At 31.0% G+C, this 27,933-nt stretch overlaps 1 protein-coding gene and 1 long non-coding RNA gene across 3 annotated transcripts in view; one reads left to right on the top strand and one right to left on the bottom strand.

The window, feature by feature from the left end:
* Window positions 1-3,701: 3,701 nt before the first annotated feature.
* LOC142324002 (uncharacterized) lies at window positions 3,702-13,657 on the bottom strand. The gene is made up of 3 exons (XR_012756197.1): window positions 13,351-13,657; window positions 8,439-8,581; window positions 3,702-4,947 (listed from the first exon to the last, which is right to left on the bottom strand). It is a non-coding gene; the product is annotated as an uncharacterized LOC142324002 (long non-coding RNA).
* Window positions 13,658-16,408: 2,751 nt separating this feature from the next.
* su(f) (cleavage stimulation factor subunit su(f)) overlaps window positions 16,409-27,933 on the top strand; it is a 114,039-nt gene continuing 102,514 nt past the window's right edge. The window contains exons 1-2 of one of the 2 annotated variants that reach the window (XM_075364539.1): window positions 16,409-16,675; window positions 23,084-23,275. In XM_075364539.1, the coding sequence (XP_075220654.1) occupies window positions 16,625-16,675; window positions 23,084-23,275 (243 nt within the window). In that variant the 5' untranslated portion in view covers window positions 16,409-16,624. The remainder of the gene's footprint in view (window positions 16,676-23,083; window positions 23,276-27,933) is intronic. The other variant, XM_075364541.1, reaches the window with a different exon arrangement.

The raw sequence follows: 27,933 nt of genomic DNA, 5'->3' as shown, positions 1-27,933 counted from the left end.
TGAGGTTATATCATGTAATTGAGATTTAGTCCCGTACAGGCTCAGGCTGCCATTTCTGAGACATATGGTTAATTGAAACCCAACCACCAAAGTATACCAGTATCCTCTGCCTGTATTCAAATCCATATAAACACAACTAATCTTTACTAGGATTTGAACCAGTGGCGGCTTGAAGTTAAAATTAGTGGGGGTGCTGCTCCAGAAACTTTTTTTGTGGGCTTTTTCAAGGCCATGGTTAAAGTTTTCTGTAAAATAAAAGAACAAAAAAAAATTAATCAAATAGAATAGCTGGAAGCAGGATAATAATCTAATCCTACACTTTATAACATTCAAGAATTTGCTACACAGTTTATGGTATGTGGTTTTAAGCACGTGCTTAAAAACCGTATTCGGTTTGACCGAATAAATAAATGAATTGTCACTACAGATAATAATTTTTTTTGTATTATTAGATAATAACTTGATAAAATGTCCACTTAAAACAGTATAGTCCAATGGTGCTTAATTTAATTTCTATGTATACAGAAACAAATACATAATTAGTTTTTACTAATTGTCTTTTCTTTCACCCTTCCAGTGTGTTTTTGGAGAGATTTGGCAATCTAAGAGCCCTTGCTTTCTGCCATCTTCTCATTACTACCAAAAACCAACTAAACCACTTTCATATTCCTTCCACCAACTACGCTAGAAGTGAATGAAGAAGTGAAAATGAACAAGGAACATTTTATACACACAGGAGTGAAAAAAAACTACCTTCCACCAGCATGCCAGGGTCGGCACTGTGGAAGCAATAGTGCTCTCTCTCCGTCGCAGCTTCCTATGTGTGCATGCGCACAACAGTCAAACACCACACTGTATATTTTTCATAAACTGGGGGATGGCTACTGACATTAAGCTTAAATATTATATGTAGTACATATATAAAGAAAGAATTAAAGAAAAAATAACTCATATTAAATTTTATCAATAATATTAAGTGGAAATAGGGGTTTTTGCAGTTCCACAGTGCCTATATGCAAGCCGCTACTGCTCAGAACCTTTGAATTTGAAAATCAGGTATTAAACAACTGATTTGCAATGAGTTGACAACTAGACCAGCCCTGTGGGCTACTATTAATTAACTATATTAATAGTAGTTAAATCTAGCTATGTAAGAACGAACCCACAAGGTTGGCTAGTGGTTAAATTCGTCATCACAAATCAGCTGATTTCAAAGTCGAGAGTTATAAGGTTCAAATCCTAGTAAAGGCAGTTACTTTTATATGGATTTGAATACTTGATCGTTGATACCGGTGTTCTTTGGCGGTTGGGTTTCAATTAACCACACGTCTCAGGAATTGCCAAACTTTTTTTTCCTGTTTAACCTCCAGGAATCACAGTCAGGTATTACCTCAGAGGATGATATATATGACTGTAAGTGAAGTCTTAAATCTCAGTTTGACAGTTTCAGAGATGTGTGGTTAATTGAAACCCAACTACCAAAGAACACCAATATCCATGATCTAGTATTCAAATCTGTATAAAAGCAACTGCCTTTACTAGGATTTGAATGCTGGAACTCGGCTGATTTGTGAATACGTGTTCACAACTAGACCAACCCAGTGGGTAGGAATTGTCAACTCGAGACTGTACAAGACTACACTTCATTTACATTCATACATATCATCCTTTGAAATAATACCTTACAATGGTTCTGGAGGCTAAACAGAAAAAAAAGAGTTATGTAAGAATGCCAACTTAAACCAACTACTTTACCAATAGTTGAATAACAGTACATGCAACATTAAAAAAAAATCATTGTAAGTTTATCGGCTGTCCCATAATACATTAAACATTACGATTAAAAAGTTGTATTCACTATTTTTATGTGATATTTGAATACACACTCCAGGCAATGCTGGTTGCAATTACCTTGTTAAAGATTGTTCATGGTGAACTATTTTCTAAGTTTAATCTTTTGAAAATAGTCTCATGTCCAAAAATTTAACAACGTAGATAAAATTAAAGAAAATATGTATTCAGAATTATTTTGTAGGATTAGATTACTCATTATAGCCAATCGGCAATCACAATCACCAATTTTATGAAAACTGAGAAAATTGGTTGTGTGTTAGAGGTTTGAATATTAATATTCTGCCTTTAAAACGATATAATTATATAAATTAAAAGCAAAAAAATTGCCATGTTATCTAAGTGAAAAATGATGTTATTCAATATATGATTTATAATTATATAAACTTAATATTAAAAAAAACAAAATTTCTATCTAATGTAAGTACATCAACATACACAATTCTTATGAATGACTTACTATGACAATATTGAACAATCGAACTGGATTTTAAGAAAATGAACTTTATCTGAAGTAATATTTTATTACGCGTTACACCCAACCAGTGGTAACGGTCACAATTTTATTTGTATAGAGGAGTTTTCTATGTATTAAATATTTTATTTAAAATTTTAAACTTAAAAAAATGTATAGGATAATTTCAGCAATTTAAGTTAAAAATGGAATGCAAAAAGGTGTAATTGATTGAGATGAAATATAAAGTAATTTTTTTCAGCAAAATGTTTATAAATTGGTTGAATGCAATGAAATTTAGCGATCCAATAAGGTTTATATAAAATATCTTTTATTACTATGACTATATATTACAGCCAACAATCACTGTCATTTTAAGGAATGCAAAAAATGGATTATTTGCCTTTATTTACATATCCCTTTTCTTATGAAAATAATAAAAATTTTTTATGAAATAATACTTACTGTAATAGGTTATATCAGTTTACGTGAAAAATTAAATTAATCAATCTTATACACGCTTACAACTACATAGGCAGACCCTTTGTATCTTAACCTAATTGTCCTTGGTAAAATTTTGTATGCCTTATAATAAATCATGAATTTTTAAAACTTGTCACATTAAAAAAAATTCTTGAACGTTTTTACATGCTGTAAAATTACTTGAAAAGAAACTTCATTCTAAAAGATCCCAACCCTTTTATGAAAGAAAGTAGTTATTTTTAAAGTAACAAATATCGAGATCATACAGCAAAGTAAAAAAACATTCAATGACAATTTCACCAATCCATCCAGCAGTTATCAAATTAAAATGATTTCAGTGGTTACATTAGATACTACATTAGCTTGAATGGACATGCATTCACCCTCAGTTGCAATTAATACACGACAGAATCGACTTTGCATATTGGAAACAGAACAGATATTATACATAATAATTCATTAATCCATTATTGCCAATTTTTACTTGTAGCACATAAAATCCAAGACCTCAAAACTCTTGAATAACTTGAGTAAATTCGTCAAAGGCAAAATACCAAACGAACAAAACAAGTTGTATATATAATTTTATTATAGTAATTGAATAAGGGTTTCTATAATTAGTTTAGTTGAATGGCATAACTGTGGTATTGAATAGTCCATTGTAATGGATATTTGACAGTTACCTTGAGTCTTGAAAGGAAAGTTTCATTAATTTCACATTTTGTTGTTTATTATTTTGAAATGTTAGAGCTGTTTAAAAAAAGGGAAGAATTAAAGAATAATAGTGTAGCAAAAAATTTAATTTTTACAAGCACAAAATATCAAATATAAAAAATATTTGAAATTCTTAACCAAAATAAAAATAAATGAGATAGTGCTTAAAAAAGCATTTATAAATTATGAGTCATGAGCCATTACTTTTTATCTATCAATTCATCTTCATCATTAAAATATGAATATAGCATTACACATAAACATGAGTGTAATTAGAAATGTAAGTAATCAAATGGTTTATGAACAGTTAAGTTGTTAAAATGCTTTGCTTTTGCATCGACAAGAGTTTTATTTGTTCCTTGAAGTTGGTTATTTAATATATTTAGTTTTTTCAAAGATATCAGCTAAATAACTCACAAATGCTTTACCATCAACCATTAACAGATACTTCATTTCAGCTTTGTGACTTAAAAAATCACTAAGAGTACCAAATAGTTACAAAAATCTTTTCAAGCAGTTCCTTTCGAAGGCCATCTTAATTCAGTGTGAAGTAAAAGTCTCAAATGGTCTGATTTTGTTATTAACAAAATAGCTTGAAGAGATTCTCACATTGTCATTAGCTTTTATTAAAGCTAGCATTGATACACTTTATAACTGAATTCAGTACTTCATTTAGAAAGGGTGAAATATTTTTAGCTACCAAGTTTTCCCTATGAATAACACCATGCACAAGAAGCATTTCTGGATTCCCATCTTTCATTAATTTTAAACAGCCATTTTTCTTGCCCATCATATTAGGAGCACCATCTGCAGCACAAGATGTTATATTCCAAAATCTTTGGAGGTAGTGGTGTTTTCTAATGATTTGCAGAACAACATTTCTTCAGCAAAATCCACTTTATCAATATATCTTACATAGTTATCAATATGGTTGTTAAGACTCAAACTTATTTAATTTTGAAATACTCTTATAAATGTTCACTTTTTTGTTACTCCTGTTTAAATGTTGTAACTTTAATTTTTATTTAGTACAGGATTTTTAAACTAAAGATCTTTGGCTTCAGTTGAATTCACTCGGTTCTTTACACTTCATTTGGCTCCTTTTGGATGTACTCAGCTCCAGTGATCTAGTGGCTCTTTCACTTCATTTGGATGCACTCAGCTCCAGTGATCTAGTGGCTCTTTACACTTCACTTGGCTCCCAATGATTCAGTGGCTCTTTACACTTCATTGGCTCCTTTCAAATGCACTCAGCTCCTGATGGCATTACTTGGCTCTCTACAGTTCATATGGTTCCTTTCAGATGCACTTGGCTCCTGATGAATCAGCAGCACCAGTAACATTATATACGCAAGCTCTTCACTACATTAAGAGTTCAGTCCAGTCTTACAGCAGCCCAGTCTTATTCCAGTTCAGTTCCAGTTCTACAATTTAGTTCATTTCACCTACAGAAATATTTACAATTACAATGAAACAGTCATAATTAATGTTATATTTCAATCATGTTCAAACAATTAATATATATATATATATGTGTGTGTAAATAAATAAAATTTCAATCACAACAAAATATTTATAATAACAAGAAATCAAGACTTAAATTATTAAAAGAATAGGCACCAACTTTCAACATACATCAGTTTTTGGTCCTCTTCACAGATATACATCATAATCAACATTTTCAAGAATCTACATTTTTTAATTAACCAGACTGCGGACAATTTCAAAAAAACATCATTCAAGAATCACCAACTTTCATCTTCTAGCATCACAGATATAATCTACAACCTTTCAAGAATCTTCATGTACAACAAACTTCAAACAACCAGGGATCGCAACAGTTACATCTACAACATTATTTATCATAATATCTTTTAATTTATTATTACATTTAATTTACATTGTTTCATCATTATAATATCATTTAAGTATTTCACATTTAGTTCACATTATCAATAATTTACATTAATTTAATACTATTTTGGAGATGGAGCAATTAATTTAACAAAGACATTTAATAAATGCTCCAATAACTAAATAATAAAAAGAATCCGTAAATAGTTTATCCAAATTTATTAATGAAATTTCATCATACGTGAATTCGCTTGAAGCAATGCAACTTCCTATTAACACATATGAATTTATTGTCATCCAATTTCTAACATCAGAATTGGACTACAATACTTCAAGATTATGGAAGGAAAGGTTGTCTAATCAAAATTTCCCACTTTTAAAGATTTTATATAATTTCTAAATTCTAGACGACAACTTTTAGAAATTATTAATCCATCCACATCAAACATGCAATTGAATACAGATAACAAAACCAAGGAACAACATCATAAAAATACAACCCAATCTTTAACCAAACACTTTAATTTAAATCCTAATAAACAAGACAAAAGACAGTGTTAGTTATTATAAAAAATCAAGTTTTAATCAATGTTCATTTTGTAATTCAAATCATTACATATTTCAATGTAAGGAATTTTTAAATTTGCTCATTGATCGTAAAAACCTTTTGGCAAATAATAATTGTTGTTTTAATTGTTTATGTAAGGACCATTCTATTAATCAATGTTATACAAAAGTTCTATGTAAGATTTGTGGAAAGAAACAATACACTCATTCATATAGACAAAATTAATCATTCTAAGGTAGATGGCAATAAGCCTGAAAGTATAACTTGGTGTTCATTTAAAAATCAATCATCTGAAAATATAATGCTGTCAACAGCATTAGTATGTAATACTAATGACATATCATTATTCATAATGATTAATAATAATAAATATAAATTATATAATATATTTATTATATAAATATAATGGTAATAATGAATAAATTATTTATTATTCATGTAGAATCGTATTAGATTCTGGTAGCTGGCAAATTTTTGCACATATAAATTTGCCTGAAAATTAGGTGTTAACTTAATAAAAATTATCTATCCATTTCAGGCATAAATAACTCGGTTTCGCTATCCAAATATAATTGTAACACTTATATTACGCTTTTGATATAAGAACTTTTCATTCAAGGTGAAATGTGCTGTTTTACCTGAAACATCTGATTGTCTTCCATCAACTACATTTAACACTTCTAATCTTAATCTTCCTCATAATATATTCTTAGCAGATCCCAAATTCAATATTGCAAATAATACTGACTTACTGATTGGAGCTCAATTTTACTTGAGTCTTATCCTTGCTGGGAAATTCATTCTTAGTTTCAGATACTCTATTTTACAGGAGACTAAATTAGGATATATAATTAGTGGTTGCCTTCCTAATAACATTAAAGGCAACAATAATGTTACTAATGTTACATATTTTCTTGTACAGAACAATCATAAAAATCTATCAAAATTCTTGAACGATTTTTGAAAGTTGGAGAAATTAATACTGATTCTTCAGGAAATGAAATCTTGACATGTGAAAAACATTTTCAAAACAATACTACTCAAAACAATCAGGGCAAATTTGTCATGTCATTATCACACAAGGATAATAACATTCAGCTAGGTGATTCCTTTATCAATAATAAAAATAGATTTTTATCTTTGAAAAGAAAGCTACGCAACAATTCCAACCTTAAAAAGGACTATTCCGCTTTCATACAGGATTATTTAGATTTAGATCATACGTCACTACTCAACCATGATGATTTGTTAATTAACAAATAAAATGTGTGTTATTTACCTCACCATCCAGTGTTTAAACCATCAAGTTTAACTATTAAAATTTTAGTTGTCTTTGACGGTTTAGCAAAAACCACTAATGGTTTAACCCTCAACGATATTCTTTTAGTTGGACCTGTAGTTCAAGAAGATCTAATTTCCATATTGCTTAGATTCAGAATCAGTAATTATGTCACTACTTCTGACATAACTAAATGTATCATGAGATGTTACTTATGTATCATGAGATCTAGTGATTCCAATTTACAATGTATACTCTGGCGTGATTCTCCAGATCAGGAAATAAAACACTACGCATTATGTATGGTAATGTATGGGACTGCTTGTGCACCATATTTGGCCACATGGTGTTTAATTCAAATTGAAAATAAAAATGAATTTCCACTTGCATGTAAGTCCATTCAAAATGATTTTTATGCTGATGATCTCATAATCGGTTCAACAACTTTGATGAAGTTATTCAGTTAAAAATTGATATTTCTAAATTGTTACAACAATATGGTTTTCCTCTCCATACGTGGTTTTCCAATAATAATATCATTTCTACTTCTGAACACAATACTTCCATTCCTTCCAATCAAAAACAGAACTTACGCACTTTAGGAGTTGTATGAAATAATTCCTCAGATAAGCTACTCATACCATTGATTATAAATAAACTAAAAGAAATATTCTATCCATCATAGCACGTGTATTTGATCCTTTAGGACTCATTGGTCCTATTTTTATTCTCACAAACATTTTATGCAATCATTATGGCAACTTAAAATTAATTGGGATGAAACATTACCAATACTTTACTAACACAATGGCTCAATTTATATAAACAGCTGCATTTAATTTGAATCCATTAAAGTAAATTGTTCCAACAAACCTAATATTGATAATAAAATTAATCCTATTCAAATCCATGAATTCTCCAATGCCTACGTAAATGGCTGTTATATTTACATAAGAACTATATACACTAAAAATACAATTTCCTCTAATTTACTTTGTTCCATGTCAAAATTGACACCCTTAAAACAGACTTGAACTTTGACTTGAAAGATTTTAACTTTGTGAAGGTTTACTAATTAGTCATTTATTATTTAAGGTAATTAATGCCTTAAACATACAATTTGATGAAATCCATTTATACATAGATTCTACGATAGTACTACATTGGTTTCATGCATAACCATCTAATTGGAAAGTATTTGTCAGCAATAGAATTTCTGAGATTCAACAAATTACCTCAAATGCTAACTGGCATTACGTCAAATCCTCTGATAATCCAGCAGACGTATTGTCTAGAGGTTAATTTACCAAGTAAATTAATTGACATGTCACTTTGATGGCCTGGTCCTCAGTGGTTATCACAAACTTCTGCCCACTGGCTGAAAGATATTATTACCTTTAATAACTGTAATATAAGTGTGAATATCTAATAGAAAAACGCAAACATATTGTAACATCATTTGTATCTACTGTTGTATTTGATAACACAGAATTATTTTCATTACTACATACTTTAATTTGCACTTTTTAGTTTCTGTTTCAGATTTATTCATAATGCCAAATAAAGACAATCAGAACGAATTTCTGGTTCTTTAACTGCTCAGGAACTAAACCACTGTCTTGCCTTTTTTATTCAACAATCACAACACATCAATTTCAATGATGAATTAAATAATCTTAACAATCAAACCAATTCCAAACAAAGCAAACTTATATCTCTTGATCCATTTCTGGATAATTCATGCTTACTACGTGTAGGTGGCAGACTGCAACACTCTCTATTACATTACCAAGTGAAACATCCTATTGTTTTACATCCTAATGCTAACATCACCAAACTAATCATTAATGCTGAAAATGTACGACTCTTGTATGCTGGTGTTCAACTTATACAACATTTGTTTCGACAAAAATATTGGATAATAAATGGCAAGGGTTATTTCCTTTATCATTCGTAAATGTACGACATGTTTTTGATATATTGCAAAAATCCAAATATAACAGCTTGGTCAACTACCACCCTTCAGAGTAATTCCTTCCTGACCATTTTATACTTGCGCAATAGACTATGGCAGTCCAATTATGATTCCCCATGGTGGACAGAGGTCTAAAGCATATATAGCACTTTTTATATGTCTCACCACTAAAGCTATTCATTTAGAATCAGTTTCTGATCTGAATTCAGTCGTTCATTTATCAGCAACGCCATTTACTGCACAAGCGTTTTCCTTCACATAATCTTTGTTTTGGGGACTTAGTATTAGTTACCACTAATCCATGCATTGGAAATATGGAATTATCACTCAGGTTTATCCAGGCTTGGATAATCTTGTAAGAGTTGTTGATTTACAACCAGCTAACGGTCCATTAAGGAGACCTATTCATAATTTATGCCCGTTACCAAGCACATTTGATTAATTCAAATAATGTATTTTCTTTTGGTAATATTTTTATCAATTTAAATATTTTATACATTTGTTTCATTTGATTGTATTTTTATAAAAATTCTGTGAACATGATTATAAATTACATGTTGTATTAGTTTAATTATGATTATGTAAAACGCAAATTTCTCACTTGTATTATTACTTTGTCAATAGGTTATTCTTGTTCATAGATACAACTAAACTTATTGTTATTTTTTCAAACAATTCATTACAAATTGTACTTTTTATTTAAATCATTTATAATTGTAAAAAAATCATATGATTCATGTTATCATATCGGAGAGGTATCTGTTGAGAGCCAGACTAAGGAATGATTCCTGAAAGAGGGAAGCAGCTCTTTCAGTAGTTGTTAAGGGTGTAAGTCAGGACGACTTAAACGGCCATATCAACATCACTAAGTCCTCTGAGTACTGGGCAGCTGAAAGCAATGGAAAACTAAAGCTCCTTTTTTTTCTAAGAAAATGTAGCTCTTTGCATTTTCATATAGGAATGATGGAGGTGTCTTCCTTGGTAAAGTGTTCAGGAGGTAAACTAGTCCCCTGTTCGGATCTCCGGGTAAGGACTACTAAGGAAGGTGTCACAAGAAAATTAAAAGATAACATTCTACGAGTCCAAGCATGGAATGTTAGAAGTTTAAAAAAGGTTGGTAGGTTAGAAAATTTAAAGAGGGAAATGGATAGGATAAATGTAGATGTAGTAGGAATTAGTGAGGTTCGGTAGGAAGAGGAAAACGACTTTTGGTTAGGTGATTTTAGAATAATTAACTCAGCTTTAAATAATGGGCAGGCAGGAGTAGGTTTCGTAATGAACAAGTATATAAGGAAGAGAGTAGAGTATTTAAAAATGCATAGCGATAGAATCATTGTAATAAGGATAAAATCAAAACCTAACCCGACAACGATTCTTAACGTCTATATGCCTACAAGCAACCATGATGATGATGAGGTAGAGTGTGTATACGAAGAAATTGATGAAGCAATTAAACACCTAAAAGGAGATGAAAACTTAATAATAGTTGGAGATTGGAATGCGAGCATTGGAAAAGGCAAGGAAGGAAATATAGTGGGTGAATACGGGCTGGGCAAAAGGAATGAAAGAGGGGACTGACTTATAGAGTTTTGCACTAAGTATAATTTAGTAATTGCCAACACCCAGTTTAAAAATCATAATAGAAGAATATACACTTCGAAAAAGCCAGGCAATACTGCAAGGTATCAGGTAGATTATATCATGGTTAAGCAAAGATTTAGAAATCAACTCGACTACAAAACTTACCCTGGAGCAAACATTGATAGCGACCATAATTTAGTGATAACAAAATGTAGACTGGGGTTTAAAAACCTGTCAGACGAATCGGTGGAATTTAGAGAAGCTTGAGGAAGAGGAGGTAAAGAAGATTTTTGAGGACATCGCAAGAGGTCTGAGTAAAAAAGATAAGGTAGAAAATGTAGAAGAATAGGAGAATGTTAAAAAGGAAATTCTTAAATCAGCGGAAGTGAACTTAGACGGAAAAAAGAGAACTGGTAGAAAACCTTGGATATATTGCAGCTGATGGATGAACGTAGAAAATATAAGAATGCTAGTGATGAAGAAAGTAAAAGGAACTAACGACAATTAAGAAATACTATAAACAGGAAGTGCAAACTAGTGAAAGAAGAGTGGATTAAACAAAAGTGTTCAGAAGTGGAAAGAGAAATGAACATTGGTAAAATAGAAGGAGCCTACAGGAAAGTTAAGGAACATTTTGGGGTACATAAATTAAAATCCAATAATGTGATAAACAAAGATGATACACATTTATAATATGAAAGGTAAGGTCAATAGGTGGGTGGAATATATTGAAGAGTTATATGGAGGAAATGAATTAGAAAATGGAGAGGAAGAAGATGATGAAATGGGAGAAACAATACTGAGATCTGAATTTAAGAGAGCATAAAAAGATTTGATTGGCAGAAAGGCTACTGGAATAGACGGAATACCTGTATAATTACTGAGCAGTGCAGGTGAGGATGCGATTGATAGATTATACAAACTGGTGTGTAATATTTATGAAAAAGGGGAAGTTTCGTCAGACTTCAAAAAAAGTGTTATAGTCATGATACCAAAGAAAGCAGGAGCAGATAAATGTGAAGAATACAGAACAATTAGTTTAACTAGTCATACATCAAAAATCTTAACTAGAATTCTATACAGAAGAATTGAGAGGAGAGTGGAAGAAATGTTAGGAGAAGACCAATTTGGTTTCAGGAAAAGTATAGGGACAAAGGAAGCAATTTTAGGCCTCAGATTAATAGTAGAAGGAAGATTAAAGAAAAACAAACCAAAATACTTGGTATTTATAGACCTAGAAAAGGCATTCGATATACAAAGATAGAAGAACAATTTCTAACAAGTACAGGAACCAAACAGTAACAGTAATAATTGAAGAACATAAGAAAGAAGCCGTAATAAGAAAGGGAGTCCGACAAGGATGTTCCCTATTCCCGTTACTTTTTAATCTTTTCATAGAACTAGCAGTTAATGATGTTAAAGAACAATTTAGATTCAGAGTAACAGTACAAGGTGAAAAGATAAAAATGCTATGATTTGCTGATGATATAGTAATTCTAGCCGAGAGTAAAAAGGATTTAGAAGAAACAATGAATGGAATGGATGAAGTCCTACGCAAGAACTACCGCATGAAAATAAACAAGAACAAAACGAAAGTAATGAAATGTAGTAGAAATAACAAAGATAGACCACTGAATGTAGCACAGGCGAAACGAGCCTTCAGTCAGAAATATAATTTGTTTACACAAAAATTAATTTAAATGTTAGGAAAAGATTTTTGAAAGTATATGTTTGGAGTATCGCTTTATATGGAAGTGAAACTTGGACAATCGGAGTATCTGAGAAGAAAAGATTAGAAGCTTTTGAAATGTGGTGCTATAGGACTATAGGAGAATGTTAAAAATCATATGGGTGGATAAAGTGACAAATGAAGAGGTATTGTGGCAAATAGATGAAGATAGAAGCATTTGGAAAAATATAGTTAAAAGAAGAGACAGACTTATAGGCCACATATTAAGGCATCCTGGAATAGTCGCTTTGATATTGGAGGGACAAATAGAAGGGAAAAATTGTGCAGGCAGGCCACGTTTGGAATATGTAAAACAAATTGTTAGGGATGTAGGATGTAGGGGGTATACCGAAATTAAACGATTAGCACCTTATAGGGAATCTTGGAGAGCTGTATCAAATAATTGGACAAAAAAAAATCCTTGGGATACGATTGAATAGGTACGAGGGTGATTAGCGGCTTATGATATGAAATATATGATACAAATAATTTTATTTTATAATAGTGTATTTTATCATTAATTTTGTTTTTGTAAATTTAAAATTATTTATGCAAAATCAAGAATTTATCTGATGTGGACTAAAATATATAAATAAAACCAACTACTGATGTAGATCGACTATTATGTTAATACGTTTATTTCTTTCTGCCCACAGTAAAATGAGTGGTGCAAGCGAAAAAAAAATACTTTTTATTTATTTATGAAAAACGACTTACTATGAATTCACAGTAATTACACAAGTTTTGCTATTATTACATAGTTATAACCTCAAATTTTACGTTGTACGTAAAGAAAGATACATTGTTCAATTTTGTATCTTTTGTTTTACAAAACACACACTTATGCATGATTTTTACTTACAAATTATTTTCAGTTTACAAGTATTCTCAATCACAATCCGTTGTTTTTTAAGCAATAAAAATAGGTCACTTTATTCAAAATACAAACTCGGACACTTCTACTTAGGCTTACCATACGCCCGGCCGGCCCTGGTTTTTTAGTAATGTCCGGGGTTTGTGAATTCTATGACTGGAGAAGATTTTTTTTAAATTTTAGACCTATGTTAGTTATCGCGTTTTTAAACATTCTCTTATGGCCGTGCATCTTTCAGCCAACCTTGCAGTAATCGTTGATGTCTATTTTCACGGAGGCGTGGTTACCGGTCTCGCCACAGCTTTTTAGTCATTTGGCAACACAACAGCGGCGATGTGTTGGTGTTGTTTTCGTGTGTGAAGTAACTCGTTTACACGTTTTTGATAATTTTATCTATTCGTATTTTGTCTCATCGTTTAACAATGGGCAAAAGAAAATGTGTGTTGAATATTAACCTGAAACAGGAATACAACATTTTGAAATTGTGTAATGACAGTAACAATGAACGTGTTTATTGCACTCTATGTAGTGGAAAATTTTCTATTGCACATAAAGTTAAAGGTGATATTGAAGACCACGTGAAAACAGCTAAACATAGGAATGCTATTAATGCTACTGCTTCAGCAAACAGAGGTTTTTTTTAAAGTTAAAGGTGGGAATAACAATAACAGTTTTACCTGGGGTGTACTGCTAAAGAAGCTACATTTTCATACCACACTGCTGCTACTGCTTCAGCAAACAGAGATTTTTTTAAAGTCAAACGTGGGAATAACAACAGTTTTATCTGGGGTGTGCTGCTAAAGAAGCTACATTTTCATACCACACTGCTAGACACAAATTCTGTTTCAAAACCTCAGACTGCACAGCTAAACTGGTTAAAAAGTGTTATATGACCCAACATTTTCATCTGCTAGAACCAAAGCCGATAATTATTGTTAACGTTATTTCGCCATTTATATTTCATAATGCGTTGCTTTCTGTGGAAAACATTAATTATGTAACAGTACAATAAGATAGCTCAAACAGAAGTGAAGTAAAACTTGTTCCAATTGTTGTAATTTATTTCAGTCTGGAGAAGGGAATTCAAGTTAAACTTTTAAATTCTGATGTAAGTGTCAGGTGAAACTGCTCAGATTTTGAATCTGTATCTTTTGCAGTGTGTGAAAAAAATATAAACTTGAAGAAAACGTGATTTGTTATACTGCTGATAACACTAACAGTAATTTTGGTGGTGTGAAGAGAAAGGTGGATGATGAAAATATGTTCAGAAAAGTTCAAAGTGATTTAGATTGACCTGTTTTAGGAATTGGTTGTTCAGTCCACATTGTACACAATTCAGTACAAACAGCATGTGATTCTCTACCCCTGGACACAAGTTATTGTTATAAAAATTGATAAATATTTTCACACGTATACAGTAAGAGTAATGAAATTTAAAAGAGTTATGTGAATTTGTGGAAACAGATTACAAAAACATATTATCTCATAGCACAAGGTTCCTTAGTTTGTTACCTGCAGTAGAAAGAAATCTTTCCATTTTTGATGGCCTGAAATCATACTTCTTATCTTGTGACAAATGCCTAAAGTTTTGATTTTTTTGAAAATCTAGAAAGTGAACTGTATTTGAAATTTTTATACGGTACTCTACAGTTATTTAATAATGTAGTTATGAAATTGGAAGCTAATTCTATTACAGCATTAGAAGTGTTTCAGACATATTCTAAATTAATTTGTCAACTTCAGGAAAAAACCCACAAATTTATATCATCTTCCAAAGAATTGCTATGCAGTAAAAGAAAACAATGATATTCAGGAACAAAAATTCTTCTCAAGCACAGATAATTTTTATAATTCTAGTATCCAATACTTAGAGTTGTGGAGAACCAGTTTTGATAAAGTTAGTTTTAGTGCATAAATTTATGAACTAAAATTGCCTGGTCTGATTTAGAAGAGAGTGCACAAATTATAAAAGATTCCATAAATAATGATGAGTGTACATTGCTGAACCAGGTAATCCAAAACCAAAGGGTAGGTTGTGGTTCTAGTTCTGAAAAGTTCCAGATACTATTGAAGAGAAGTGGAAAGCAATTTTTAAGGTGTTTCAAGACTGATATTTCATGTTGCAATAAGTATATCTAAAATGGTTGAGTTTGCGATGTCTTTGCCTGGGACATCTGCTCCAGTTGTGAGGTTTTTTAATTACTAAGAACAATTGGTCTACAGAAAGGGGTTGACTTTCAGTACCCTTACTGTTAAATATCTGCTAAATGTTAAAATTAATTCAGAACTTTCTTGTTGTGAATTTTATGATGTAATTAAAACAAATAAACCATTTCTGAAAAGAATTCATGTCTAGTGAAAAATACAACTGAATAAATAAAGTTTAATGTTTCGGTAAACTGTTAATACTTTTAAGTAATTTCAAAAATATGTCCTGGGTTGGACCCAAAAAAACACAGTAAGCCTACTTCTACTGTCAGTTTAAATTTAAAACATGGATTTATCCCTACTCTTACACTGACCTCTGCGCCTGCCTCCGTGGCGCGAGTGGTAGCGTCTCGGTCTTTCATCCAGAGGTCCTGGGTTCGAATCCCGGTCAGGCTTGGCATTTTCACACGCTACAAAACATTCATCTGATCCTCTGAAGAATACCCTAACAGTGGTCCCGGAGGTTTAAAAAAAATTGTAAAGTACATCTCTTTTGAATGATATAAATCACATTTATTCAATTGTTAAAAGTATTTTTTCAGCTATGTCTAATGTTCGATGTTAGTATGAGCAGAATTTTTAATTATGAAGTTTAAATTTAGAATGTAAAACTTGGCTACGGAGTTACCACGCTTATATTTTCTCTAAATTAAAAATAATCCTTATCATAACCACGATGCAATAATTCCAGCATATCATTTACATCTTATTCGATTTTCGTATCAATACAGTACTTCTCATTTTTACCATGAGAGAATTTATGTTTAAATTTAGCAATTTTGGTTTTAGTTTTTTTTTGCATGTTTCGATACAGTGAACATTATTTGCAATACGTAATAATATGATGTCTGAATGATAAAATATACATTAAAATACTGCAAAAGTTTTTATTAATTTTTTTATATTTGGTTGTTCTAACATTAGTCTACATTCAGTGTGTATTTTGTTGGTAACACTGTTCATACTATTATTCAATATGGAGCTTGGGTTGCTGGGTCGGTAGTGATTGAAATACATTGTTTGTGTACTCGAAGATTATTTTAATTCGTTAACGATGACTACAGAACAGGTGCAACAACAGCAACAGCAAGAAAGAACTGAGGTGGTATGTAATGCTAAATTCTATTTTCATTAAAAATATGCTTTTTATGGTAGTTACACGTCTATGACGCCTGCATTCGTACCGAAGTATTGATTTAGTGTTATTGTGCGAATTGTCCAATTTTATGGAATTTATTTTTAAATTGAAATATATATTGAAAAACTGCCGCGTTTCAGAATGTTGATTCCGTAAGGTTTTTTTTATAAGTTTAACTTCATGGAACACTTCAAGTTATTTGGCGTTGCTGTAGTGGGCATCAACTGGTTTTTTTGTGATTGAATTTTATTTGTGAATATATCATTTTTTCTACCATAGATAACTAGTTTACGAGTATATAGTTCTGCTGTAGTTAATAATCAAGTAGGGCCAACAGTTTGTTCTTGCCAAAATTTATGAGGGGATGTTTTGTTCGGCTTCCTAAGAAATAGAATTGGGGCGTTTGGGGTTGTTTTCTTCCAGAGCTTCCAAGATCTAGTTTAATGATGTATAAATACAAAACATTGGGCAGTGTTATGGTTGTGCATTAATTAGCTAACTTAAAAATGTCAATATTATCTATTAAAAAAAATGTATTACGTATATGCATATTTGTTGTGAAATAATCTAAGCTTTAAAACGAGATGTTATACTTTGCCGAGTTACATACCCTGATACTTCAGATAGGCCCAATCTTTTTAACAATATTCTTTGTAAAAAATGTAAATGTATTTTATATACAAATTAATTATTTTGTGATTGATTAACTCATAGTTTTGTTACATGCAAGTCACTATGGCAAATTTTAGCATCTACCAGTTTTAATTGTAACTAAAAATAAACATTCAACATATGCTTATTGAAGAAAGATTTACTTTATTGGCTGCAGGGTCAATCCATTTGAAGTGACCCAAGGGTGGTTGCTTGACCAATTCAAAAAAAAATTAAAAATTACCTAATTGTTTCCTACATGTCTCAGGACCTTAGAACTATTTTATTTTTTATTTAAGCAGTTTACCTGTGGCGGCTATTTTTGTTATGGTGCACACATATTTTTGTGTTGTAAGGGTTTATGGAAATAATCATAACTAAAAAACTATTCGTCCTGGAAAGGATAAAACAAAAAGCAATTTATTCATATTTTCTCAAGGTAAAAGATGGGTCCAGTGGTTTATTTACCTATCTCTTCTTTCTATGAGAAAATTACCTATAACATTGAACATGAAAACCTGTGAAATTTCACTTTTGGTAGTTTTTTCAAGAGGCAGGGATGGCATGCATAGTTTGAATTATTTTTTTAAATGTAGGTATGTGTTAGTAGTTTTACCATAAATAATATTAATGGTGATATACTTACTCCTAAATTTTTATTAATGTTTGAAAACTAATTTTTTTAAAAAGATTAAAATTTTGGCTTAAAATAACTCTGAGAGGCTAGTGTTAAAAATTTAAAATTTGCACAACTTAGTGTTTTTGTAGATATTTATAGCAAAGAAAAACATTTCTTGTGTATTGTACTAATAAAAAAGTTATAACCTGTTGTAACCTAAAAAAGTTAAAAAAAATCATGAAAACCCTGTTAAAAGCAATATCATTTAAACTCTCTAAATAAGTGCTCCAAGGGGGGTTCTTGTCTTCTTAGCAATTTAATATTTTTATACTTATTACTGTAGTTGGAATAGACTTGCTTAAACCATTCAACTACAGCGTTCATGTTATAACAGATGCTTGAAGTCATTTCCAGTCGTCAGGAAAATTCATATTGCAACATGCTCATTTATGCTTGTTGCAACATTTAGCTTTGCAGTTACAGCTGGTCAGTCTGACATTAGTCAGTGACCTAATATTTTCTGAGTGTCTCAAATTTCATCATGTGTTTGGAAATGTTTATTAAATAAGTTTTACTTAATATTGTATTTGCAAATTTTAAAATCAATTAAATTTTTACATTATTTTCAATTAATTTCACTTATAACAATGGAAGAACAGTGTCCTGTAGGAATTTATGTGAATGAAGAGTGTTATAAAACTTTCATTTCTTGTTCAAGATGAGATACAAAGCTTCCATTGGGTCAACAGCCAAGCCACAGTTCACCCTTTTGTGATCTATTTCAAGGAAAATGATGTATTACAACACAAAAGTGTCTGTATTTAAGTGATCACTTGAAGCACAATAAAGCAACATTTTATTGCTTTCAAAAACTCTTTAACAGACCATATCAAGGAAGAACATCAGAACATTAAAAACTCAATTTTATTGATGGTGCTTCAAGTCAGTATAAAAATAAAAAGAATTTTGCTAATTTGTGCAGTCACAAAAAAGACTGACCTGTAGCTGAATAGCATTTCTTTGGATCATCCCATGGGAAAAACGCCTGTGATAATGTGGGAATAACAACAAATTGAGAGGCAAAGGCCATTAAACTGTCAGTTACTAAACGTTGATGAAATTTATTCATTTTTGTAATCACAAGCTTAAAAACATCGGTACTTACTTATTAATGCCACCGCAGCTACAGCTTTATTTAAAAACAAAGTAGTCAATCGGATTTTGGTGGAAAATGGGTCGAAACAGATTCAAAACAGAATATAAATGGTAGTTTATATTCTGTTATATTGTTAAATTATATTTATTTTATAAATATAATTTAACAAAATTTAACCTATGCTCGCTTCGCTCGCTAATCTTGACTAAATAACACCGTAATTTTTTGAGTATTTATTTAATAAATTAATTATTGCAATTTGATTATTTAAATAATAAATTGCAATAATTATTGAATTTATTAAATAAATACTCAAAACATTACGGTGTTAATTAGTCAAGGTTAGCGAGCGTAGGTTATGTTTGGTTAAATTATATTTATAAAATAAATATTTATTTATTTATGTTAAACTCTATATCGGCCCATTTTCCACCAAAATCCGATTGACTACTTTGTTTTTAAATAAAGCTGTAGCTGCGGTGGTGTTAATACATAAGTACCAAAACATCAAGTATTTTTTTATTAAATCAAATGAGATAACTAAGATTTCAGAAACTCAAAAAACGTTTTGACTGCTGTGTAAGAGTTGGTACTAGAAGCTACCACAAGTATGTTTCTGTATCAGAAGGCATTATAAGATGTTACTTTACTTCAGACTCCACGGACTATGAAGACCATCCTGTGTCAAGTATTCTACCACTTTCATATTAGGAAAAAGACTCTATTGCTTGTGTGATCAGTGGTGGATAGAAGTGGTAGATATTAGCCTCGAAAATGACAATGTGCAGGATCAGTTTTTCCACCCAGCTGGACTACATACATCATTTCAAAAGTCTTGAGAAAGCAAAGTGTGGCTACTGATCTGCAAAGTCCTGAGAAAGTTGATATCACTTGAACTAACTACAGTGACAGGTCGTTCTCACACAATTTCAAGAGAATTATCAGAAGAGATATCACAGCTGTTTGTTAACCATACTAAATAATAAACTTTCATTGCTACAGGCTATTTCATTGAAGAATAATTACAATTTTGCTAAAATTTATTTTTTCTTCGATAGTGTTTACAAAAATAAACCAATATAAACCTAAAAATGAATTCTTGAAAAATGTAGGCTACTGATTGAAATCTCAGTTTGGGTAAGTTTTACAAGTATTTTTGAATAAAAATTGTATTAGGTTACTGATATTGGTTAAGTTAGCATTAAATTATGACCTATCATTAGTAATTTAAAAAAAATGTTGTTAATGTCAACATCAACAACATAGGGGCTAAATGTAAAGTGCAAATAAGAAAAGAAATAACCCTCTTGGAGCACTTATTTGGTTAGTCAAAATTGTATCGCTTTTTAACAGGTTTTTCATGATTTTTGAGAGGTTATAACTTTTATTAGTACAATGCTCAAGAAATGTTTTTTTTGCCATAAATATCTACAAAAACACTTTAAGTTGTGAAAATTTGAGATTTTTATCACTAGCCCCATCAGAGTATGAAGCCAAAATTTGAATCTTTTTAAAAAAATTAGTTTTCAAACATTCATAAAAATTTAGGGTATTTATCAACATTAATATTTACGGTAAAACTACTAACATATACCTACATATAAAAAAAATTCAAACTGTGTATGTTATCCCTGCCTCTTGAAAAAAGTACCAAAAGTGAAATTTCACAGGTTTTCTTGGTCAGTTTTATAGATAATTTTCTCATAGAAAGAAGAGATAGATAAATAAACCACTGGACCAGTTTCTTACCTTGAGAAAATATGAATAAATTGCTTTTTGTTTCATCCTTTCAGGACGAATAGTTGTTTAGTTATGATTCTTTCCGTAAACCCTTACAATCATGAAAATAGGTGTGCACACTGTAACAAAAATAGCCGCCACAGGTAAACTGCTGAAATAAAAAATTAAAAAAAAAAATTAGTTGTAAGGTCTTGAAATATGTAAGAAACAAGAGGGGGTAAGTTTCAATTTTTTCTGAATTGAAGTAACCAACTTATGTTTTTTTGGGACACTTCAAATGGATTGACTCGGCAGTCATAACCAAAGTTACTCTAGTTTTTCAATAGTCTATCATTAATGTTGTTTATGTTGCTCACTTTTTTAGCCCAATTAAAAAATATTTAATTTTTTTATGTTTCATTTTATCCAAAAATAATGTACAAAATTTAGTGTGTAGTATGAATGAGTACTTATTTGATAACATTTGATGGTGGTTTCATTTATTTATGTAAAAGTGTATAGTGTATACTGTGTCAAAAATTGGATTTGATTATAAATGTATCTATGTAAGTATTATTGTCCTTTTTATATTTATTTAGTTTATTACTGATTTAATAACATTTTTGTGTAATTAGATTGTTATATAGATACACTGTTTGTAATATTGATGTAACTTTGATGTTAACAAGAGTTAAAATTTATTTTTTATTCCTTTGAGAAGATAACTGAAAGAACTGTACAAAATATAACTGTACATAATATAATATATTTTGATAGAAGCTCAAGAGACCTAGGGGTCTCTTTTCTTTACTGCAAACAATTTGAAAGTAGCATTTGTGTATTTTGTTAGAAAAATGTAAAATTAAAATTTAAAACTAACTCGCTTTCAAATTGTGTGGAAATAGTTATTCCAAAGTTGTTTTGGAGCTAATTATCTGTGCCCCAAGTGGAGTTTCCACTAGAACCCCTCTTAAAAACATTAGAAAATCCCATGAGTAATCAATTGAATAATATATTCAATTTATGTAGTTTAATTCAAATTTACTGTGTACATAGATTTATATTAGTTTTTGTTTTTCTCTATATATAAAATTTGCATGCAGTAATTAATGCCTTCAGGTAATTATGTACAGTTATGGACTTGAGACTTCCGATTTGATGAACTCTGAAGTTTACCTTATATAGGATCTAAATTATTCATTACCATTGAAATTATTCAGTGGATACACCTTTTACCCAAATTATGTCCCTTATAAATGACACAGTACCCTTGCCAAAAATTTTGTAATTCAGCACTGTACAAGTATATTATATATTACTTTCAGACTAAATAATTTGATTTCAATGAAATTAGGAATGAGATTAGATCCACTTAAGACTAAATTAGGTTAAGTTTAAGGTATGGGTTTTGCAAAATCTGCAATAAACATTATTTAGGAGTAAATAACTTAACCCACTGGGTTGGTCTAGTGGTTAACGCGTCTTCCCAAATCAGCTGATTTGGAAGTCGAGAGTTACAGCGTTCAAGTCCTAGTAAAGCCAGATATTTTTTCATGAATTTGAATACTAGATTGTGGATACCGGTGTTCTTTGGTGGTTGGGTTTCAATTAACCACACATCTCAGGAATGATCGAACTGAGAATGTACAAGACTACACTTCATTTACACTCATACATATCATCCTCATTCATCCTCTGAAGAATTATCTAAACGGTAGTTACCGGAGGCTAAACAGGAGAAAGAAAGAAGGAGTAAATAACTTAATTTATGCAAAATTTAATTGAATTTAGTTAGGTTAAGAAAGTTAGGTAAGTAATGATTGTGTGTACTGAACCTTTTTTTCCCCCCGGTGAGTTGGAGGAGTACCATTTATGTACTGAGTGTTGGGCTCACTAACAGGTTCTGCAAGATGTTACTAAGAGTGCGTATATGTGTCTGCACTCTACCAACTAAACTTCCTATCTCACTGATCCTCCCCTCCCAGGGCTGGATCAGCAATTAAGCATTACACAGCCCCAGGAAGTGCCTTAGAGCTTGTAAAACGTAAATGTGTAAAAAAAAAAAAAAAGGAAAATTGCTTCAAAATTTGTTTCTTTTTTAATATATTGTGATAAATTGGTAACAGAATTATTTGAACTTTATATATTTTTTTGTTTGTGTGTGTGTGCTTTTAATTTTGTATTTAAAATTAAATTCTTATGTTGCATTAATTATTTTTTTATTTTCTAGGACTGGGGCAGTGAAAAACTACAAAGAGCCCAGGAAGCAATAAATGAAAATCAGTGGGATTTAGAGGCATGGGGGGTTCTGATAAGAGAAGCACAGACAAGATGGATTCAAGATGTTAGACCATTTTTTGAGCAATTAGTTACAGGTTTTCCAACTACTGGACGCTATTGGAAATTATATATAGAACAGGAGGTATTGATTGTTAACCAAATGTATATTTATTTATAGGCTTTTTTTTTCATGTTTTACTTAAGTAAATTTTTTTATATTATAGTAACTGATATTTTACTTTCATAAATGCAAGTAGATTACGAAGTATTGCTTTTATAGATTAAAATTCTTTTGGTTTGACTAAGATTAATATCAAAATAATTTTTTATTGGGGATTGTCAGAGTCATTTGGTTTGATGATATATTCTCCATTTACCCTCAAAGTATTTATATATCCTTGGTTATATGTTTTCCTTCATGACAATGCTTGTTTTCTTCTACAGTTTTATTACACTTGTATTTTTATACCAATTTCATTGCCTTAATATGTTGCTTGCAACCTTTGCAATTAGTGTTTATGACTCATTTAAATAAACTGGAATTTTATCATGCAGATTGAGGAAGAGCAGTGAGTATGATGTGGCGTTGTGGGTAGTTAGTTGGGTATGTGTGGAGGGCAGCAACTGGCCAGCGATGCTCGTAGGTCGTGTTCCCACATCAGCAGCAGAATCTCTAAGCAAGAGGTACCATTGCTTGTTGCACAGTGAGTTATCTGATTTCTTGCCAAATCCTCGACTCCAGAGACAGTATGGAGATGATACTCTGTCAAAAACTGAAGTGTTTGATTCTGCCAAAGAATTTTGCTGTGGCTGTGATATAGTGGAGTACAAAATTCATGAATGTTGTCCACAGACCAGCATCAATGATCACAACATTCAGGCTATTCATGACTGTGGAAGATGACCGCTGCATAACTGTCATTGAAATTGCATTAGAGATAAGCATACGTTTTTTGAGTGTGCGTACAGTATTGTCAAACACTCTTGGGTACAGCAAACTGTCAGTGAAGTGGGTTTCACATTTTGTCACTGAGGCATAGAGAAATGTTCAAAAAGACATTTCCACATGTCAGTGGCTTCTGAATTGCTTTGAGGAAGGAGGAGAGGCACTTTTGAACTGGATTTTGTCTGATGAAACATGGGTCCACCATTACACCTGGAAAGCAAGAGAACAAGTATAAAATGATGGAAAAGTGGGGAGGGGCACTGATTAAACCAGGAAACATGTCAGCTGGAAAAGTTTTGGCAAATGTGTTTGGGACTCAAAAGTTTGCTGCCAATTGATTTCCTGCATGAACGAAGGACTGTAAATGTGGCTTACTACTGCCAGTTGTTGGATGATGTCAGGGGCTTCGTATTGCAACAAATGATGCCAGCAACCAATTTCCAATGTCCTCCTTCTCTATGACAACACATGGCCATGAGCCATGCAAATGGCCACAGCATCTTAGACTTGCATAAACTTACTAAAATTCGTTGCTCACCTGTTAAACAAGAACCATACAGAGTCCCGACTTCTCACTGTGTGATTTCCATGTTTGGTTTGCTGAAGGACACTTTAGGAGGAGAAAGATTCAAATATGATGCTGCAGTTGAGCATTATGTGCGCAGTTGGTTGCTGAGACAGCCATATATTTTTTTTATGGGATCAGGAAGCTACCTTTCGAGTGGAAAATTATATTTCTGTTGAAGGAGACTATGTAGAAAAATAAGGTAATTTTTAATTTTATCTAATCACAAAGCTGTGTAAACAAATTATAATTTATATTTGATTGGCCCTCACGTTTAAGATTCTGCCACTAATTTCTCTTCTTTTCCTTTTTATCTGAAAATGTCTTTTAATCTCCAGCATTTGTGTTAACAAGGTGTGTGAAATAACAAACCATGATTTTTTTAAAACAAGAAAAAGTGAAGGTAAAAATAGTTTTAAAATTGAAAACCATTCATACAAAGGATAGAAAACTGATTAAGAAAAACAACCTACAGAGAATGAAATGGAAATTGGAAACTGTTAAATTGCCATAAATAAAATTCTATTGTATGTAATGCTGTATGCTTTCCTTCTAGATGTAAAAGGATAGAATTTAATTCTGCCTGAAGTGTGTTCATGTAAAAAGCTATTTTTTAATCATGTCGGTGAAGAAATATTGTCCAAGAAGCTATAAAAACAAAGCATGAGCCAATTTTTGTTGATTCTATGTGAAGCAATAAATGCTTGTTTTGGATTTTTATTATGTTGTAATTAGTGAAAAACATTTACCCTTGAATTTTTTTTTTTAAGTACAAATTATGTGGAGGATAATGTCCTTCTACTTTCTCTTGCACAAAATTTGAATCTTTGCTATTTAAGATTTTATTATAAATAGCAAATGTATTTAGAAATGTACATAGATTGGAGGATAATAGACAAATTTTCTCTGTTTGAGTCAAATTAAGATAGGATGAAAAATTAAGATTGTAAAAAATGTAAAGGAATTATCCACTGTTTAACCTTTTCAGATCATGTAGCCGTGGAACTGGTTATGTGCTGCGTCAATTTTAAAACGCTGTTACAAAATGATTTTATATGGCATCTAAGTCAGTTATTTTTTTTTATATTCACAAAGGAATCAGTTTTATTACACAATTTGAACGACGTTTTTACGATGTAAAATGTTTTATTTAGACTAGAAAGAATATGACCATTTTTTTTTCAGAAATGTGCTTGTGTGTGTGTGTGTGTGACTTGTGTTATCTTACTAACAACATATCGATGTATTGAAACACATAATAAATTATGATATACGGCATACAAAAAAAAAGGAATTTGTGGTCATAAATACGTCACTTTTACTTGAGGTCTATAAATATCTTTTCAGACAAATGATATTGGTAAACATGTAACACACATTGATTCGTAATGAATAACGGTATACAGTAAAAATGGTTTTTTGTCAATCTGAGTAGGCTTTTGAGTGGTGGGAATTTTTATAAAACGTAGTTTTCTGAATCTACTTATACTAACACATGTTACTACTAATCTGTGATTTATAACACGGGTTTTCATCATATTTTACCCAATTTTCAACCAATTTGCTTGAAAGTATTATTTATAAAATCAGCAAACTATGTTTCATAAACACAAAGCAAAAAAAAATTCTCTAATAAAAAACGCGGTAGAAATGTGCAAAAAAATTCTGCAATTAAATTATCGTGATTTTTGTACTGTTTCAATTTTTTTGTTGTTAAAGGCATAAAAAAATATCCAATTGTAACGGTTTTTTTTTGTCAGAATCTGTTAAATCTCTTTAATATACTGTACTTTTTTGAAATATTTTTCACAAGAGGGTAGCATACGACTATGAAGGGAGGCAATCAGATACAAACATATTTTCGCAGAGCGGTAATCAACTGCGGTTCATTGTGGGAAAAAGTTAAGGGAATTATTACATTTCAAATGTATATTTAAAGAAATCCCCATTAGGTCGACCTGCCCCTCTGTCTGTGTTGATTTTTTCTTAGCTGCTCTTAACTGAGCAGTGAACAGGCTTTAATGGTGAAGTCTTGCAGGATATTCTGGGTTGTGTTGAACAGCACTTTTGACTTTTTGTAGATAATATAATTAGTAGTGAAAGCTAGATGTACGAGTACAATCCAGAAAGCAATGCTTAATTCAATGGAGTTTCTCTAACTTTTCTAGGCCAATGAAATCAAGATGGTGTAGAGCAGATTTGAAATCATGCTTGTAGAAATTTTTGACTATTATGGATGTATCTGACACCTTATGAATTTACTCAACAAGGGTAAAAAAATGATGCTGTTTTGACAATAGATTCTTTTCCTGCCATGTTCTTGCTTATCTTGTGTTCTGTTAAAAGTGTTACTAGGGCAAACATTTAAGAACAGAATTTAAGAAAAACTTTTTCTCTAAAAATATTATTGGAATATTGATGTGGGTAAAATATTCTTTGAAACAATAGACATTCATATGAAGCCAAGGTTTTAGCTGGTTCCAAAATAAAATAGAAATATTTTTCAACTGTAACAATTTTTGAAATTTTAAAAAGTATGCCAAGTTAGAAATTAAAAAAAAAAACATTTCTGTTACTAAGGATGTATTTTAGAAAAGGGACAATAAAAAAAAAACAGGTTAAGTTTTAGTTTTTGTTTGAAACAATTTTAGAATTTTGACCAGAGATTTCTGTTCAGGGTAATGGATAAGTACTTACAACTGAAACACCAGTGTGGGTTAACTGCTGTGGCAGTAGCTACTAAAATATACCAATAACATGTATTGATTGTACCCAGTATTCTTAACTTTGGAGATCTATGGAACCAGTTCATTGAGAATGTATGGACCATTGCTATTTTAAGAGGGTCGTTCAATAATTAAAGGAACAAGTGTCAGCAGCAAAAATCTTTTAGTAGAATAAACTAAACTGTCTGAAGTTCAAGTTGGCATTCCTAAAATAAGAAATATCAGCTCTTAGAAATGAATTTATAATTTTATAGACTTGTTTATTTCAAAATGTTATCTTGGCTTGAAATGTGCATTGTGAAAAAACAGTGTGCTGTGATAATATTTTTATTTACTGAAGATGTAAAACTGCCTGAAATCACTTGGGGATTTTCATCATAATGGAAAACTGGTAGAAGTTTTGACTGATGCTTTTAATCATCTTATTCATAAGAACAGATGCACAACATTTTAGGAAGTTGCTAAAATTTGTATTATGAATATTGACACTATCGATTCTGTTGTTCATGATACATTTAGTTACCGCAAAATCCATTCAAGGTAGGTCTGAGAGAGTAGACTCA

The sequence above is a fragment of the Lycorma delicatula genome, chromosome 4 (genome assembly GCF_047948215.1).
Source record: "Lycorma delicatula isolate Av1 chromosome 4, ASM4794821v1, whole genome shotgun sequence".
NCBI classification, from domain to species: domain Eukaryota; kingdom Metazoa; phylum Arthropoda; class Insecta; order Hemiptera; family Fulgoridae; genus Lycorma; species Lycorma delicatula.
Note: the sequence above shows the minus strand (reverse complement) of the source record. Positions and strands in the feature narration are given on the sequence as shown.